Here is a 12,842-nt window from a genome sequence, read left to right on the forward strand (position 1 = left end):
CCTGCGGGGAGAGCGTGTCCCAGCATGTCCAGCATGAAGGGCCTGCATGGGGGGAATGTCTGTCCTGCCAGCCCCTGCCCAGGCCTCTCCTGCACGGCAGGTGATGGTCAGGCCCCAAGGCACCTGGACATGCTGAGGACTCTGGGGGGAACTGAGCTTTCAGGCGAAATGGTGGGTCCTGGGGTCGCAGCCAGGGCGGAAGCCTTCCTAAGTGTTTCCACCTGAAACGCACAGGAAAAAGCCTCTAGTCACGGATTCTGGCCTTCTGGTTGGTCGGAATGGCGTGGTGGTTTCTGTTCAGGTTTTTGAGGGACAGGGCTGGGGAGTACCACGCCTTCTCACAGTGACTCTGCCTCCTCATCCTTGGTCACTCATGGAAGGAATGACGGGAAGGAAGCAGGGCCCAGAATGCTAGCCTTTCCTTCCCTGGGCAGCTGTGGAGGAGCCCCCACACTGTAGACCAGCAGGTCACCCTTCCCCCGGGCCCGGGACCCCTGTGACTGGCCACCCCCTCAGGCAGTCTTCCCGGGGGCCGCTTCTCCAAACAGGAAGCACAAGCCCAGTGCAGAAGCTGTGGCTGGCGGACCCCCACCCCCGTGTCCCCCACGTACTGTTGCCCAGGGCTTGGCCCTGCTCTCTGATCCTCCTCTGGGCCTCCTTCCGTGGGTGTCCATCCTGTGACTCAGTGCTGCCTGCCGGAGCCCAGATGAAACATTGCTCAAGAGAGTTCCCTTTTCTCGGCTGCTTGCACTTTGCTTGTGGTCTCCTGCCTCCACTTCCTGAGGAGCACATTGTGAAATGAGGCTGGCATCTCATGATTGATGGAGGGAGGGGAGGCGAGGACCCAGGGACAGTCACCAGGAGCCTGTCAGGGCCGGAGCCTGAGCTCCTTCTTGCTAGAACCTTTCAAGGCAGGAATTGTGGACTGGTCCCAACAGCCCCAGGGCGGGGCGAGATTCACCCAAACCAGGACCCTTGGGTGTTCCTCGGGCTGCTTCAGAGACTCCCTGTGAACATCGGGAGCCTGGGCCAGGATGTGGTGGGTGGGGGCTGGGGGAGGTGTCCCATGGGTGTCATAACACCAGGATGCTGGTCTCTGGTAATTACCAGGCACTTCATGCTATAGAGGATTATTAATCCTGGAAAATTGGCCGGTTAGCTGTGCCACCCCTGGGCCATTTCCAAGACAAACTGTCAGATGCCTGGAGGCTGGTTAACTTTCAGAGACTTCTCAGTGCAGCCCCCACATAGCTCCCCTCTTGTTGCGAGTCCCCATTCATTCATGTGCTCGTGCTGAGAGGAAACTCCTACAGGTAGATGCTAGGGGCACCAGGAAATAAGAGCTCCTGGAGACTGTGTTTGGGGCCGTTTCAACTTCAGAGGGTGAGATGGTAAGGAAATAGCCTCTGTCACCAAGTGCCACCTGGCAGATCCTGCATCAGCCTATTCTCCTGGCTTCAGGCTTCTGCCCTTGAACAGGGCCAGGAGGTGCTGCTAACAAGTGCTTGGTGAACAGGCAGAGGGGAGGACCTGTGTGAAGTGTCTGCAGGCGTCCTTGGGGACAAGGAGTGAGCTTCACTCTAGCCTGAGGGCTATCTTGGGTCAGGTTGCCCAGCTCTGAACAGAGCAGGCTGAGGCCAGCTCTACAAGTGAGCGAGCAGACCAAAGAGACCACAGCTGAAACCAGCAAGCCCGGCCAGGCCTGGTCCTGGGGCTTCTTTCCTATGGTGCGACCTCACCTGCCCCACTGATAAGGGAAACGCTCTCCCGCCTGCTTTCCCATCCCAAGGAACTGCGTCTCAATCCTGGTCCAGGGGCCCTGTGTGGCCGGCGGGGACTGGGCGGGGTGACGAGGCACCCTTGAGGATCTGTTTGTTTCTGTGTGTTGCTCCATGCAGGAAAAGTGCTATCAGTACTGGCCCGACCAGGGCTGCTGGACCTACGGAAACATCCGGGTGTGCGTGGAGGACTGCGTGGTCCTGGTGGACTACACCATCCGCAAGTTCTGCATACAGCCGGTGAGCACGCCCTGCGGCCACCCCGCCAGGGCCATTCCTGGGAGCACAGGCTGGGGGTCAACACATTTCTACACTTTACAACACGGGAAGCTGCGTCCCTCCTGCAAGACCCTCACGGAGGGGGCTGTGACAAGTCTGCAGAGAGGCCGTCTGTTCTGTGGCTCCCTGGGAAGGAGGAAGAGTCTTTTGGCAGGGCAGGGCATCTGAGTCCCCCTCAGTGGCAAGCTGTCATTTCACGTGACGTGGAAGGCAGCTTATTTTTATTTAATTAGTTTATTTATTTTAGTCTAAAAGTAGCCCATGTCTAGATGGCCATTTCCGTTTTTTTCCCATTTTCTACCTGGTGCATTATGGTTGTACATGCTGACGGGATTTGTCGCTGCATAATCACACATGCGCACAGTGCACAGTAGGTGACAATGCCATGTGGCCTAGCCAGGCCCCGGCCCTCCTCCCTGCCTGCTGCCCCCACTCCCGCTGGCCCTTTCCTCCACTGGCCTCCCGTCATGTTCATGAGATCCCTGCCCACCCCACCCCGCCTTTCTTCTCCTTTTTCCTCTCCAGCCTCCACACGGGACAGAAAACATATGACCCTTGACCTTCTGAGTTTGGCTTATCTCACCGAACATATTGTTTTCAAGTTCTATCTATTTTCCTGCAAATGACATAATTTCATTTTTCTTTATGGCTGAATAAAACTCCAAATATACCACATTTTCTTTATCCATTTATCTGTTGATGGCCACCTGGGCCGGTTCCATAGTTTGGCTATGGTGAATTGAGCTGCTATAAATACGGGTGTGCATGTCTCACTGTAGTGTGATGGCTTTAATTCACTGGGGAGAATACCAGGGAGTGGCATGGCTGGGCCGTGTGGAGGCTCCACGCCTGGCCTTTGGGGGAGCCTCCTTAGTGGTCGTACTAATCTACGACCCCGAAGTGTGGAAGGGCCCCTTTTCCCCACATCCTCTCCAGCATTTTTGCTTGGGTTCTTGATGGTTGAGGCAGCATTTTTTAAAACAGTTTCAAAATGTGTCCAAAACCTCCTGGTTGTTTTTCACACTTCCTGTAGTTCCCCACTAAAAGAATAAGGCAGACATTTTATCAGGATTCGAGGATAGAGTGATTGGTATAATCAAATTTAAAAATATGAGGCTGAGATTACTAGAAGCCACAGCAAGAAAGGGAGAGAGTAAGTTTTATTGTTCTTCTCGCCCTGCTTTCCTCTCTCCTGGAGGCACAGGCACTTGCACACACATGTGCACATGCCAACACACACACGCCCCTCCAGACATACCTCGAGCCTTCCATGGTCTGGGGCAAGTGAACTAAACCCACAGGCTCTGGGTCCCAAGAGCAGAGAGGCTCTGGGGGACCGGGGGTCTCTGATGAACAGGCCCCCTTCTTTTCTCCCCAAGTTGAGACACTCCTCGGGGGAGAAGGTGCTGTTGCTGATCGCTCAGGACATGGGAGAGAAGTGGGGCTGTGCAGGGAGAGCAGGGTAGGCCCCTCCTTGAAGTGGACTCTCTTAGGACCTGCTCTGGGGATGTCTGGCTACTTGAGGCCTGCATGGCCTGGGCATGGCCAGGTGCCCATGGCCCTGCTCCCTGCCCCCTGCCAGAGCCCATGGTGTCAGCAGTGGCCAGCGCCAGGGTTCCCACTTGGGCATTCTTCACATTGATGGGCACTGACACCCACAAGAGCCCCTGCTGCCACAGCCTGATGGCCCTGTGGAGCCCAGGCAAGGACCTCAGTAGGGATGTGGGTGGGCAGGCGAGGGCCACCCCGCCCCTGACTCGCCTTGCCCTCCACAGCAGCTCGCAGAGGGCTGCAAGGCCCCGCGGCTGGTCTCGCAGCTGCACTTCACCAGCTGGCCTGACTTTGGAGTGCCTTTCACCCCCATCGGGATGCTCAAGTTCCTCAAGAAAGTGCGGACGCTCAGCCCCGCACACGCCGGGCCCATCGTGGTTCACTGCAGGTACGAGGGTGGGCTGTGGAGGGAAGCCTTGCTCGTGGGACAGTGGCCAGTGGTCAATGTCAAGGTGTCAGGGGGGCGGGCCGGGGGTGGGCCATTCCTGAGTGGTAGCTCCAACAGCCCTGCAGGGAGAGAGCAGGGGCAAGTTCAGGGTCTCCCCAGCACATCCCATGTAGCAGAGCCTGGCTTCGGTGGCTTTTGAGAAAAGACCCCCATATGTAAAGTCAACCAAGCAGAGAGACACAGATTGACCGTGGGAGTGGGGCCACAGGCCTCCCCTGGGCCTTCCCCTCCGCTCCCCCAGGGACCTCATGATCCCTTGGATCCCAAGGAACACACCCAGGATGTCCTCCCTTGCCAGGACACAATTATGCCCATGATAACCAGAAGAAAATGTTTGGCTGCTGATAAAATTACCCACACAGCCTCATAGAAAGCTGCTGGTGTCTGTGGCCCCCGGAGAACGTTACTGAGGTCGCAGCGCCCTCTAGTGGTCACACCGTAGACTCACCCCTCAAGCACCCAGGAGAAGTTTCCCTGACTTTCCTCCTGCTCTGTCCTGGAGCTCCAGCCTACCCCAAGCTCTCCCCAGGCTCCTTACTTCAGGGGAATGTGACCCAGGAGGTGGCATCTTTCTTCTTCTCCAAAGCGCGGGTGTGGGCCGGACGGGCACCTTCATCGTGATCGATGCCATGATGGATATGATACACTCGGAGCAGAAGGTCGATGTCTTCGAGTTTGTGTCACGAATCCGCAATCAGCGCCCTCAGATGGTTCAGACAGATGTGAGTGATGCCTTCTCCCACCCTGGTCTGAGCTTGCCAGGCAGCCTCAGGGCCCTTGCCAGACAGGCACGTTGGGGCTCGCGGCCTCTCCCCTGTGGCCCAGGTGTTGATAGGCAGGTAGCATCCAGGAGCATGCTGAGCATCAGGCCTGGCTCCTTTCTCATTCTGCCCTCTCTCCCTTGGGCCCTGGGGACTGCCCAGCCTTGTCCTCCATGTCTTCATAGGCCATGGGTGACTATGCTACCCCAGATGGCACCTGGTGTCCTCAGTTTACACCAGTGTCTACCATCCTCTTTACTGGAGGGCCTAAATGACCAATCTCTGTGGCCGTGAATCTGACTTTTGCCCCCAGCCTCCCTCCGTGGGCAAACAGAGACGAGAACAGCCCCACTGTGCCCAGGGCAGAGTCGAGGCTGGGCACCCTGGGTCTCCCGCAGGTGCAGTACACATTCATCTACCAAGCCTTGCTGGAGTACTACCTCTACGGGGACACGGAGCTGGACGTGTCCTCCCTGGAAAGGCACCTGCAGACTTTGCATGGCACCGCCACCCACTTGGACAAGATCGGGCTGGAGGAGGAGTTCAGGGTAAGTGGGCCAGGGTGCACCATCTCCTGGTGGGCGGGCTGAGGAGAAGTGACCCTTGAGATGGAGCCTTTCCATCATTTACCCTCTTGGCTAACCTCGGAGGAGCAGGGCACGTGCTGGATCATGATTTCAAGGAAGAATGGTGAGGGGCTTTCATAGCTTTGAAAGCAGGGGATGAGGCTTGAGGCCACCTGTTATCTCCCAATGCTGAGGCTACTTATTGGAATGGAGACAGGTGTTCCCCGTGTCCAGGGGCCCCCACAGTAGGACTGTTATTGGCTGAGCACTTTTCCCAGGAGTTATAACTGCATCACTGTGTCCTATCAATTGTGCAGAAATTGACCAATGTCCGGATCATGAAGGAGAACATGAGGACCGGCAACTTACCAGCAAACATGAAGAAGGCCCGAGTCATCCAGATCATCCCGTGTAAGGCCGCCTGCTCAGGTCGCCACCCCTCAGGGCAGACTGGGGCAGGGGCTGGGATGGGCTGCTCTCAGTTGCTGAGAGCCTGCTGACCAACCACCTCTATAAACCAGGGTCAGGAGCGGGTGCCCACAGATCCAGACTCTGGGCCCCTGGATGCTATTATCAAATATTGAGAAGAGAAGACCTTTCTGGGGCACCCAGGTAGCCCAAGCAGTCCAGGTGTGTCCCAGCCTGGGATGTGGCCCAGAGGCAGGGGAGGCCCCTGACTGCCCTGCAGGGAGGGCCCAGGGAAGCTGAGAGGGTTGCCACGGGCAGGCCTGGGCCCTTATTCTGGACCCCTGCAGAGGGGAGCGTGAGTGTGGGCTGAGGCTATGTGCACAGCCAGATCGGAACCCAAGGCAGCTGGGCCTTTCCAGGAAGAGACGTGGGGAGGGTAAGACCAGGGCCGCAAGTGGAGCTGGGACTCTGCTGACACTGTGGGCACGGGAGGCAGTGGTCAGCAAGGAGGTAGGAGCCCACATCTGGGGTCTCATCCAGTGGGGAGAAAGAAAGAGAAGTTAGGGCGAAGAGTGGACACTGAGGGCACCGACGCACATGGGAGGGAGGTGGGACAGCGCCCGGCCAAGAAGAGGGCAAGCCGTGTTGCAGACAACGTGCCCTTGACGGACCCACTGCTCAACAAACGCCTGCCACGGCAATTTTGGAGTGGGCTTGCTCTCACCGCGGTCACCTGTGCTGCAGAGAGCAGAAGTTCCTGGGGCTGGGCCAGCCTTCCCCACTCAGACCCGTGATTCTCCATGGCCACAGTATCCTCAGGCTGGCAGTTCCAGCTCCTACTGGCTACACTCTGTATTCCTTAAAGTCAGTGGTTTTAATACTTGTAATTTAGTATGTATCATATCGATTCATGAAACATGAAAGAAATAACTGGATTATTTTCAGAGCTTTCCAAAGAAACAAAACAAAACTTCCCTAGAAAACTTTATTAACCTGCTTTATATGGTAAAGGCCCCAAAGAGGTGGCCTCACGTTTTGGAAGTGTATAGCAACAGGTCAAGGTTTTCAGGGCAGGACAGTATCTGCTCTCGCTGAAACATAATGCCATTTGCAGATGACTTCAATCGAGTGATCCTCTCCATGAAAAGGGGTCAGGAGTACACGGACTACATCAATGCATCCTTCATAGACGTAAGTACTGTGGCCTAAGGTGTGCATGGTGTGTGTATGCCTTCCTGTGTGGCCACACTCTCTGGTACCTTGTTTTCACCATAGAAGGCACTGGCAAGTCTGCAGAAACTCAGCTGCTGGTAGCCAAGTTGCTTGTTTAAAAAAAAAAATAAGCGTGTGCTTGGGAATAGGCCATGACACTGCGGGGTCAGTGGCCATTTCTTCACCAGCTTCCACTGCGAGCTGCTTTTCTCAAACACACCCATTACACCCCAGCCATACCTCCAGGGCTTCCTCCCTGGGCTATTTCTGTGACTTGTACCTACGATATGGACAACAGGATCATGTGTCCAGGCCACAGCATGTCCTTATGCACAATGGCATCTGCAGAAAAGCAGGCAGGATAGACCTTGTGGCCAAATGCACATTAGTGTTCCCGTTTGCAGTTGAGGAGATGACTTCAGATGTCAGTGGGGCCCTGGTGGAGCTGGGATTTGAAGCACCTTCCTCCAGCTCCACGCCTAGGTCCCTGCCCAGACCCCCATCCCATCAATATGCTGCAGTTGGTAGTTCACAGTAGCCATTCGGAGGGGACCTCAGGTGCTGGAGGTGGAGGCCAGGTGTGTAGTGCTCAGGTGAAGTGGGCATCCTGGCCTGCTTCATGGGTGTGGGGGGTGTGCGTGTGCACACACGTGTACAACGTGGCTTTGGTTCAGGCCATGAAGATCAAGTTTTCCTCCTCAGGCCTGGGGCTGTCTAAGCGCTCCTGGCAGGTGGTGGCCATCAGAGATAAGGAAACCGGATTCTAACCTCTGCTCCCCCACTTGAAGGGCTACCGCCAGAAGGACTATTTCATCGCCACCCAGGGGCCGCTGGCGCACACCGTCGAGGACTTCTGGAGGATGGTGTGGGAGTGGAAGTGCCACACGATCGTGATGCTGACCGAGGTGCAGGAGCGAGAGCAGGTGAGCACTGCCGCTGGCTCAGGTCCTCCAGGGCATCTGGGCACCTGCAGTGGCCACAGCTACCCCGTACAGCACCTCACCTGCTTGCGTCCTGCAGACAGGCTGGTGAGGCCCAGCCTGGCAGGAGGCGGAGAGGTCAGAGATGAGAAGGGTCCTACTCCACCCTCTGCTTTTCTGGGGGTGGAGGAGGTGTTGGCCTAAACACCCCTTTTAGCCGTAGTTCAAATCCTGATCCTGTGTCAGTCGAGATCACCACCCGCTGAAGAAAGAGACAGACATTGACATGCGTCCCCTGTTGATATTGTTCTAGTCAAATCAAGCACGTTTCTGTTTCGTTTTCCCAGAAACCCACCCTTGGCCCTCTCGTATTTACTTCATAATGTGACAAACATTCGTGAACCCAACAGAGAAAGCATCGTGTAGGTGAACGAGCCCAGCACCACCCAGCAGGAGTCTGTTTATCTTAATGTTTAGAACAGCAAATCCTTGGGGTCCAAAAGGAGGCCACCTGTTGCCAGGCTGAGGGGAGGGGAAGGGGGGACGACAAAAAAGACTTGTTTTTGCTTATGTCTGAACTTTATATAAAGAGTAGTGTTAGATGTGTGCTCCTCGAGGACTGGATTTTTCCACTTAAGTCTGAGCTTTGGTTGGTTTTCTGTGTTGGCATCGCCTCGTTTCATTACGTCCCTTCTTTACCTTCCTCCTGCCATTTTCCTTTTTATCAATGGTGCTGCTGCCCCTTCTTGTACACGTCTCATGCTGCACTGGGTGGGGTCTCCAGTGTGCCCTCCCGTGCAGAGCACCTGCAGTGGGAATCTGCCAGATGATTCTCAGCTGCTTTCCTTCCAAACTGGTCTGCAGAGGGCTCACCTGGGATGTGTAGGATCTATCATCCGTTACACGCCTAGTGTTCTGGGCGCCCTAATCCTTGTGAGTAAATAATTGTAGACACACCTCTTCCTGGTCCTGATTTGTTTGCATCCCCCTGACTCCTCCAAGGTGGAGCACACTTCCCCCATCTGTGGCTGGCACTTTTCCTCTTCTGTAAAACTGCCTGCTTTGCTCTGCACCGTGCTCCCTCCTACGGGGCAGGGGGCCCATTACTGATGATTTGTAAGACCTCTCTGCATGCTCTCCATGCTCATCTTGGTTGGTTTCATGCATTGCAAACACCTCTCTGCGGTTGGTGGCCTGTCTTTTCACTCTCGCTGATGTCTGTTAATAAGAGATGTGAGTTTCACTCCAATCAGCTGTTTTTAATAGTACCTCATTTTGGGCTCACTCATTGGGGGTCTTATTTAGTAAATCCTTCTGTATCCCAAAGTGAAAGGATATTTTATTCTTCTAAGGGTTTCACAGTCTTGTTTTTAGCCTTAAGTCTTAGCTTATCCAGTTTGTTGTTATGAGGGTTCCAGGCTACTATTATGGAATACAGCCCCTATCCGGCCACCTCCAGGAGGCACAGGGTAAGGGCCAGGGATCCAGTTTTATTTTTCCAGCTCTCTTTGTTGAATAATCTCTCCTTTCTGTTCTGTACGAAGTTCCATGTATGTATTTATTTCTAGACTCTATTCTGGGCCCTTGATCAACAGGCATTAATGGATATCACATTCAGATTCATATGTCATTTTCTTGGACAGGTGAAATATCTTAAATGGTTTGACAACAATTCTACATCATAAGATCAAAAGCAGTAGTAGCCAGGTGTTACCAGGCTTAACATTTTATTTCATCTCTCAAGGATAAATGCTACCAGTACTGGCCGACAGAGGGCTCAGTCACTCATGGAGAAATAACCATTGAGATCAAGAGTGATACCCTTTCTGATGCCATCAGTATACGAGACTTCCTGGTCACCTTCAATCAGGTATTGCTGCCCTGGCTCTTTCAGCTCTTGCAGACCTCATGAAGCCTCCTCACTCAGGGATCTGCTTGTCACCGTGCCAGATCCAGGCCTGTACCTGTTACCTGCCCTGCCCTGCTCTATCTGCCTTTTCCTGAGTCCCAGAGTACATGAAGAGCTACGAGGTTATCCAGTGGCCAGTCTCCCATTGAATCCATACCTCCTGGTGGCCACCTGCATCCTTGCTGGAGGCTGAGGCTGTGAGGCGGAGGCCCACCCATCCAGCATTACTCTCCCATTCCCAGCCAGGGCAGTGACCTCAGTAGTGAGCAGGAGAGGATGAGATGAATGAAGCCACAGAGGCCTCTTGGGGCCCTCTGCCATGGACCTCCTCAGAACCCCCATCCAGGTCCCCTTTAGGTCCGGGGCTCTGATCACCTTTGCAAAAACTCTCCGCGATCTCTGGGTCAGCAGGGTGAGATGACTCACCTGTGGGTCTTGGTTCTGAATTCCAGCCAGCCAGTCCAGGGGGTCACACAGCTGCTAGGCATATGCAGGACTTGCTTCCAGCCTCTGAGCCCTGACATCTCAGAAAGAGGATGTCCTGCCCTGAGCACAGCTGTCCTTATATGTCTTGGACCCAGGACTAGCCAGGCCTGTTACGATAGCCTGGGGGGAAGGAGATGATGTTGGTGGCCACAGAGGAGCCAGGGAGGGCTCTGGGCCCAGCCAGACTCGTGACAGGTCGGTAGACCCAGGGGGCGTGGACCTGCAGTGCTGAGACCCTTCTCCCATGCAGCCCCTGGCGCGCCAGGAAGGGCAGGTCCGCACCGTGCGCCAGTTCCACTTCCACGGCTGGCCCGAGATCGGAATTCCGGCCGAGGGCAAAGGCATGATCGACCTCATCGCGGCGGTGCAGAAGCAGCAGCAGCAGACCGGCAACCACCCCATCACCGTGCACTGCAGGTGAGCGCGCCCGCAGACCCTGCCGCCCACCCGGCAGCTGGGGAGCAGAGCCCGGGAGTGCTGCGGGCATCGTGAGTCCCTAGACTGTGTCCCTTCCCTTACACACTTCACGCATGACGTCACATAGCACGTGAAGGCCATCCCGGTATACACGCAGAAAGCACCTGCGGGAGGCTTTGGGAACATGGTCCTGAAAATCGTTCCGGGCCTCTCTAGCTATCCTCCCTCCTGCGCCAGGAACAGTCTGTGCTGCCGAAGGACCACGAGGGTGGGGGTGGGGGCTGGCCACGTGAGGGGATTCAGGTTGGGATCCCTCATCGCCACCCCCACCCCATCATGGGCAGGGGAAGAGGGACATCCCAGGGTAGAATGTCCCTGGAGGCAATGGATTTCCCCCTGGAGGACCTGACAGCACCTTGCAGAGAGCATACGGTAAATCCCGCCAGATCTGAAGACCCGCCCTCCATAACCTTAACTCCCAACAGGCTGGCGGTCCTGTGGCCATCCTCACAAAGTTCCTCCAAGAAGGTACAGAGCACTCCACACAAAGTGTTGAAATATCAAATGAACTCCATTAATTCGTTCAATTAATACGTGTTAATAAAAATAATAGCAATCATAATAGTTACTAAGAATTTAATAAGAACCCCCTTTTTGGTCTCCCTCCGGGCATCTTCTAGTCCTGCCTGAGCAGACATAAGTATAAGAGAAAGATACACTGTGAGAACCTTGTGACCCTTGGCCTCCAGGACAGCATCTTGGCGGCAATGGGACCCTCCCAAGGTTCTGCCAACTTGGGTTTGGGGTGATGATTTGCTTCTAAAGCTGTGATTATGTTTCACTTCCCACTTCTTATGACCTGCCTTTCCTCCACCTGCTGCCCCATATAGTGTGGCCACCAGAGCCCCTGACTAACTAAGAGGGGTGGGACTCTTTCCAGTGTAAGGTCACCTGAGTGCACTCCTGGCCTGACCAGGAAGCGGAGCTCACACCTGGCACTTAGTTCCAGAGGGCTTTGCAGAGGTCATTTAGAATAAAGTAGAAAGGCGTGGCTTCCTGAAGAGTTTAGCACATGGAGGGCACAAGGGGTCCCACCTGAGGAAAGGCAGATGTGGGAGAAGGCAACACAGCAGGTCAGAGCTGCTGGAAGAGGCTGGGCAGTCCCACCTCCTGTCGGCCTCTGGCTTGGGCTACACTAAGAGCATCTGGCCCTGCTCTAGACATTAATGAATATTCACATTCACTCCATGCTCACTGCTGGAAATCCGAGGTCTGACCATCCTCAATAGTGAGCACCTGCTGTCTTAACATCCCTTAAGTGCCACTTTTCAGGGTCCCCAGATCCAGAAGACAGGCCTGCACAGTAAGGAGGGTGTGTGCCAGGATCCTCCTCCCTCCCTGGACCTGAATGGCATTGTTCCCATTTCTAATGAGTTCCCAGGTGATGCTGAGCCCACTGCTCCCTGAACCACACTTGGGGAACCCCTGGTCTGCACAAGGAAAAAGGGAAATGCTTAAAAACTGTAACTGTCTGATTCGTTTCACAAACAAGCTGGTTCCTGTAAATGGGGACATGCTCTAGCAATGGTAGGTTTGCTGAATCTTGCTCAGAAACTAAGCTCCAGGAAAGATCACTAAAGATCCAGACAAATTCTGATCCTTTCCAGTGACTGTCACTTCCGTGCTGGTGTGCAGGGGTGGCTGTAAGCTCTCTGTGTGCAAGCTGAATGATCATCACCACGCACTTTCTGTCCACAGTGCGGGAGCTGGGAGAACAGGTACATTCATAGCCCTCAGCAACATTTTGGAACGAGTAAAAGCTGAGGGACTCTTAGATGTATTTCAAGCTGTGAAGAGCTTACGACTTCAGAGGCCACACATGGTGCAAACCCTGGTAAGAACCTGAACGATAAGGATGTTTCCAGAAGAGTGGAGGATTGTGTCGTGTGTTTGATGTCTGTTTCATGAAAGGTGCTCCAGCGTGGGGAGGCGGAGGGTGCGATTCCCAGGGCAGAGAGCCGCTGCAGCTTTCCACAGTGAAGCCGCACACCCTCCCTTCCTCAGTCTCACACACATCTGTCCTGTGGGCAAGACCAAGAGGAGGGGC

The 12,842-nt window shown here is 54.8% G+C and overlaps 1 protein-coding gene across 4 annotated transcripts in view; it reads left to right on the forward strand.

Annotated features, from left to right (window-relative positions):
- Ptpre (protein tyrosine phosphatase receptor type E) overlaps positions 1–12,842 on the forward strand; it is a 134,832-nt gene that overhangs the window by 116,031 nt on the left and 5,959 nt on the right. For 3 of the 4 annotated variants that reach the window (XM_046448759.2, XM_046448757.2, XM_046448760.2), the window contains 10 exons: positions 1,899–2,018; positions 3,833–3,996; positions 4,643–4,778; positions 5,216–5,365; positions 5,701–5,794; positions 6,906–6,982; positions 7,792–7,926; positions 9,668–9,793; positions 10,569–10,735; positions 12,494–12,629. In XM_046448759.2, coding sequence (XP_046304715.1) covers positions 1,899–2,018; positions 3,833–3,996; positions 4,643–4,778; positions 5,216–5,365; positions 5,701–5,794; positions 6,906–6,982; positions 7,792–7,926; positions 9,668–9,793; positions 10,569–10,735; positions 12,494–12,629 — 1,305 coding nt within the window. The remainder of the gene's footprint in view (positions 1–1,898; positions 2,019–3,832; positions 3,997–4,642; positions 4,779–5,215; positions 5,366–5,700; positions 5,795–6,905; positions 6,983–7,791; positions 7,927–9,667; positions 9,794–10,568; positions 10,736–12,493; positions 12,630–12,842) is intronic. The other variant, XM_046448758.2, reaches the window with a different exon arrangement.

Source organism: Marmota monax, unplaced genomic scaffold (genome assembly GCF_021218885.2).
Source record: "Marmota monax isolate L192 unplaced genomic scaffold, Marmota_monax_Labrador192_F-V1.1 WCK01_AAM20220418_F8-fsc00076, whole genome shotgun sequence".
Taxonomy (NCBI): Eukaryota; Metazoa; Chordata; class Mammalia; order Rodentia; family Sciuridae; genus Marmota; species Marmota monax.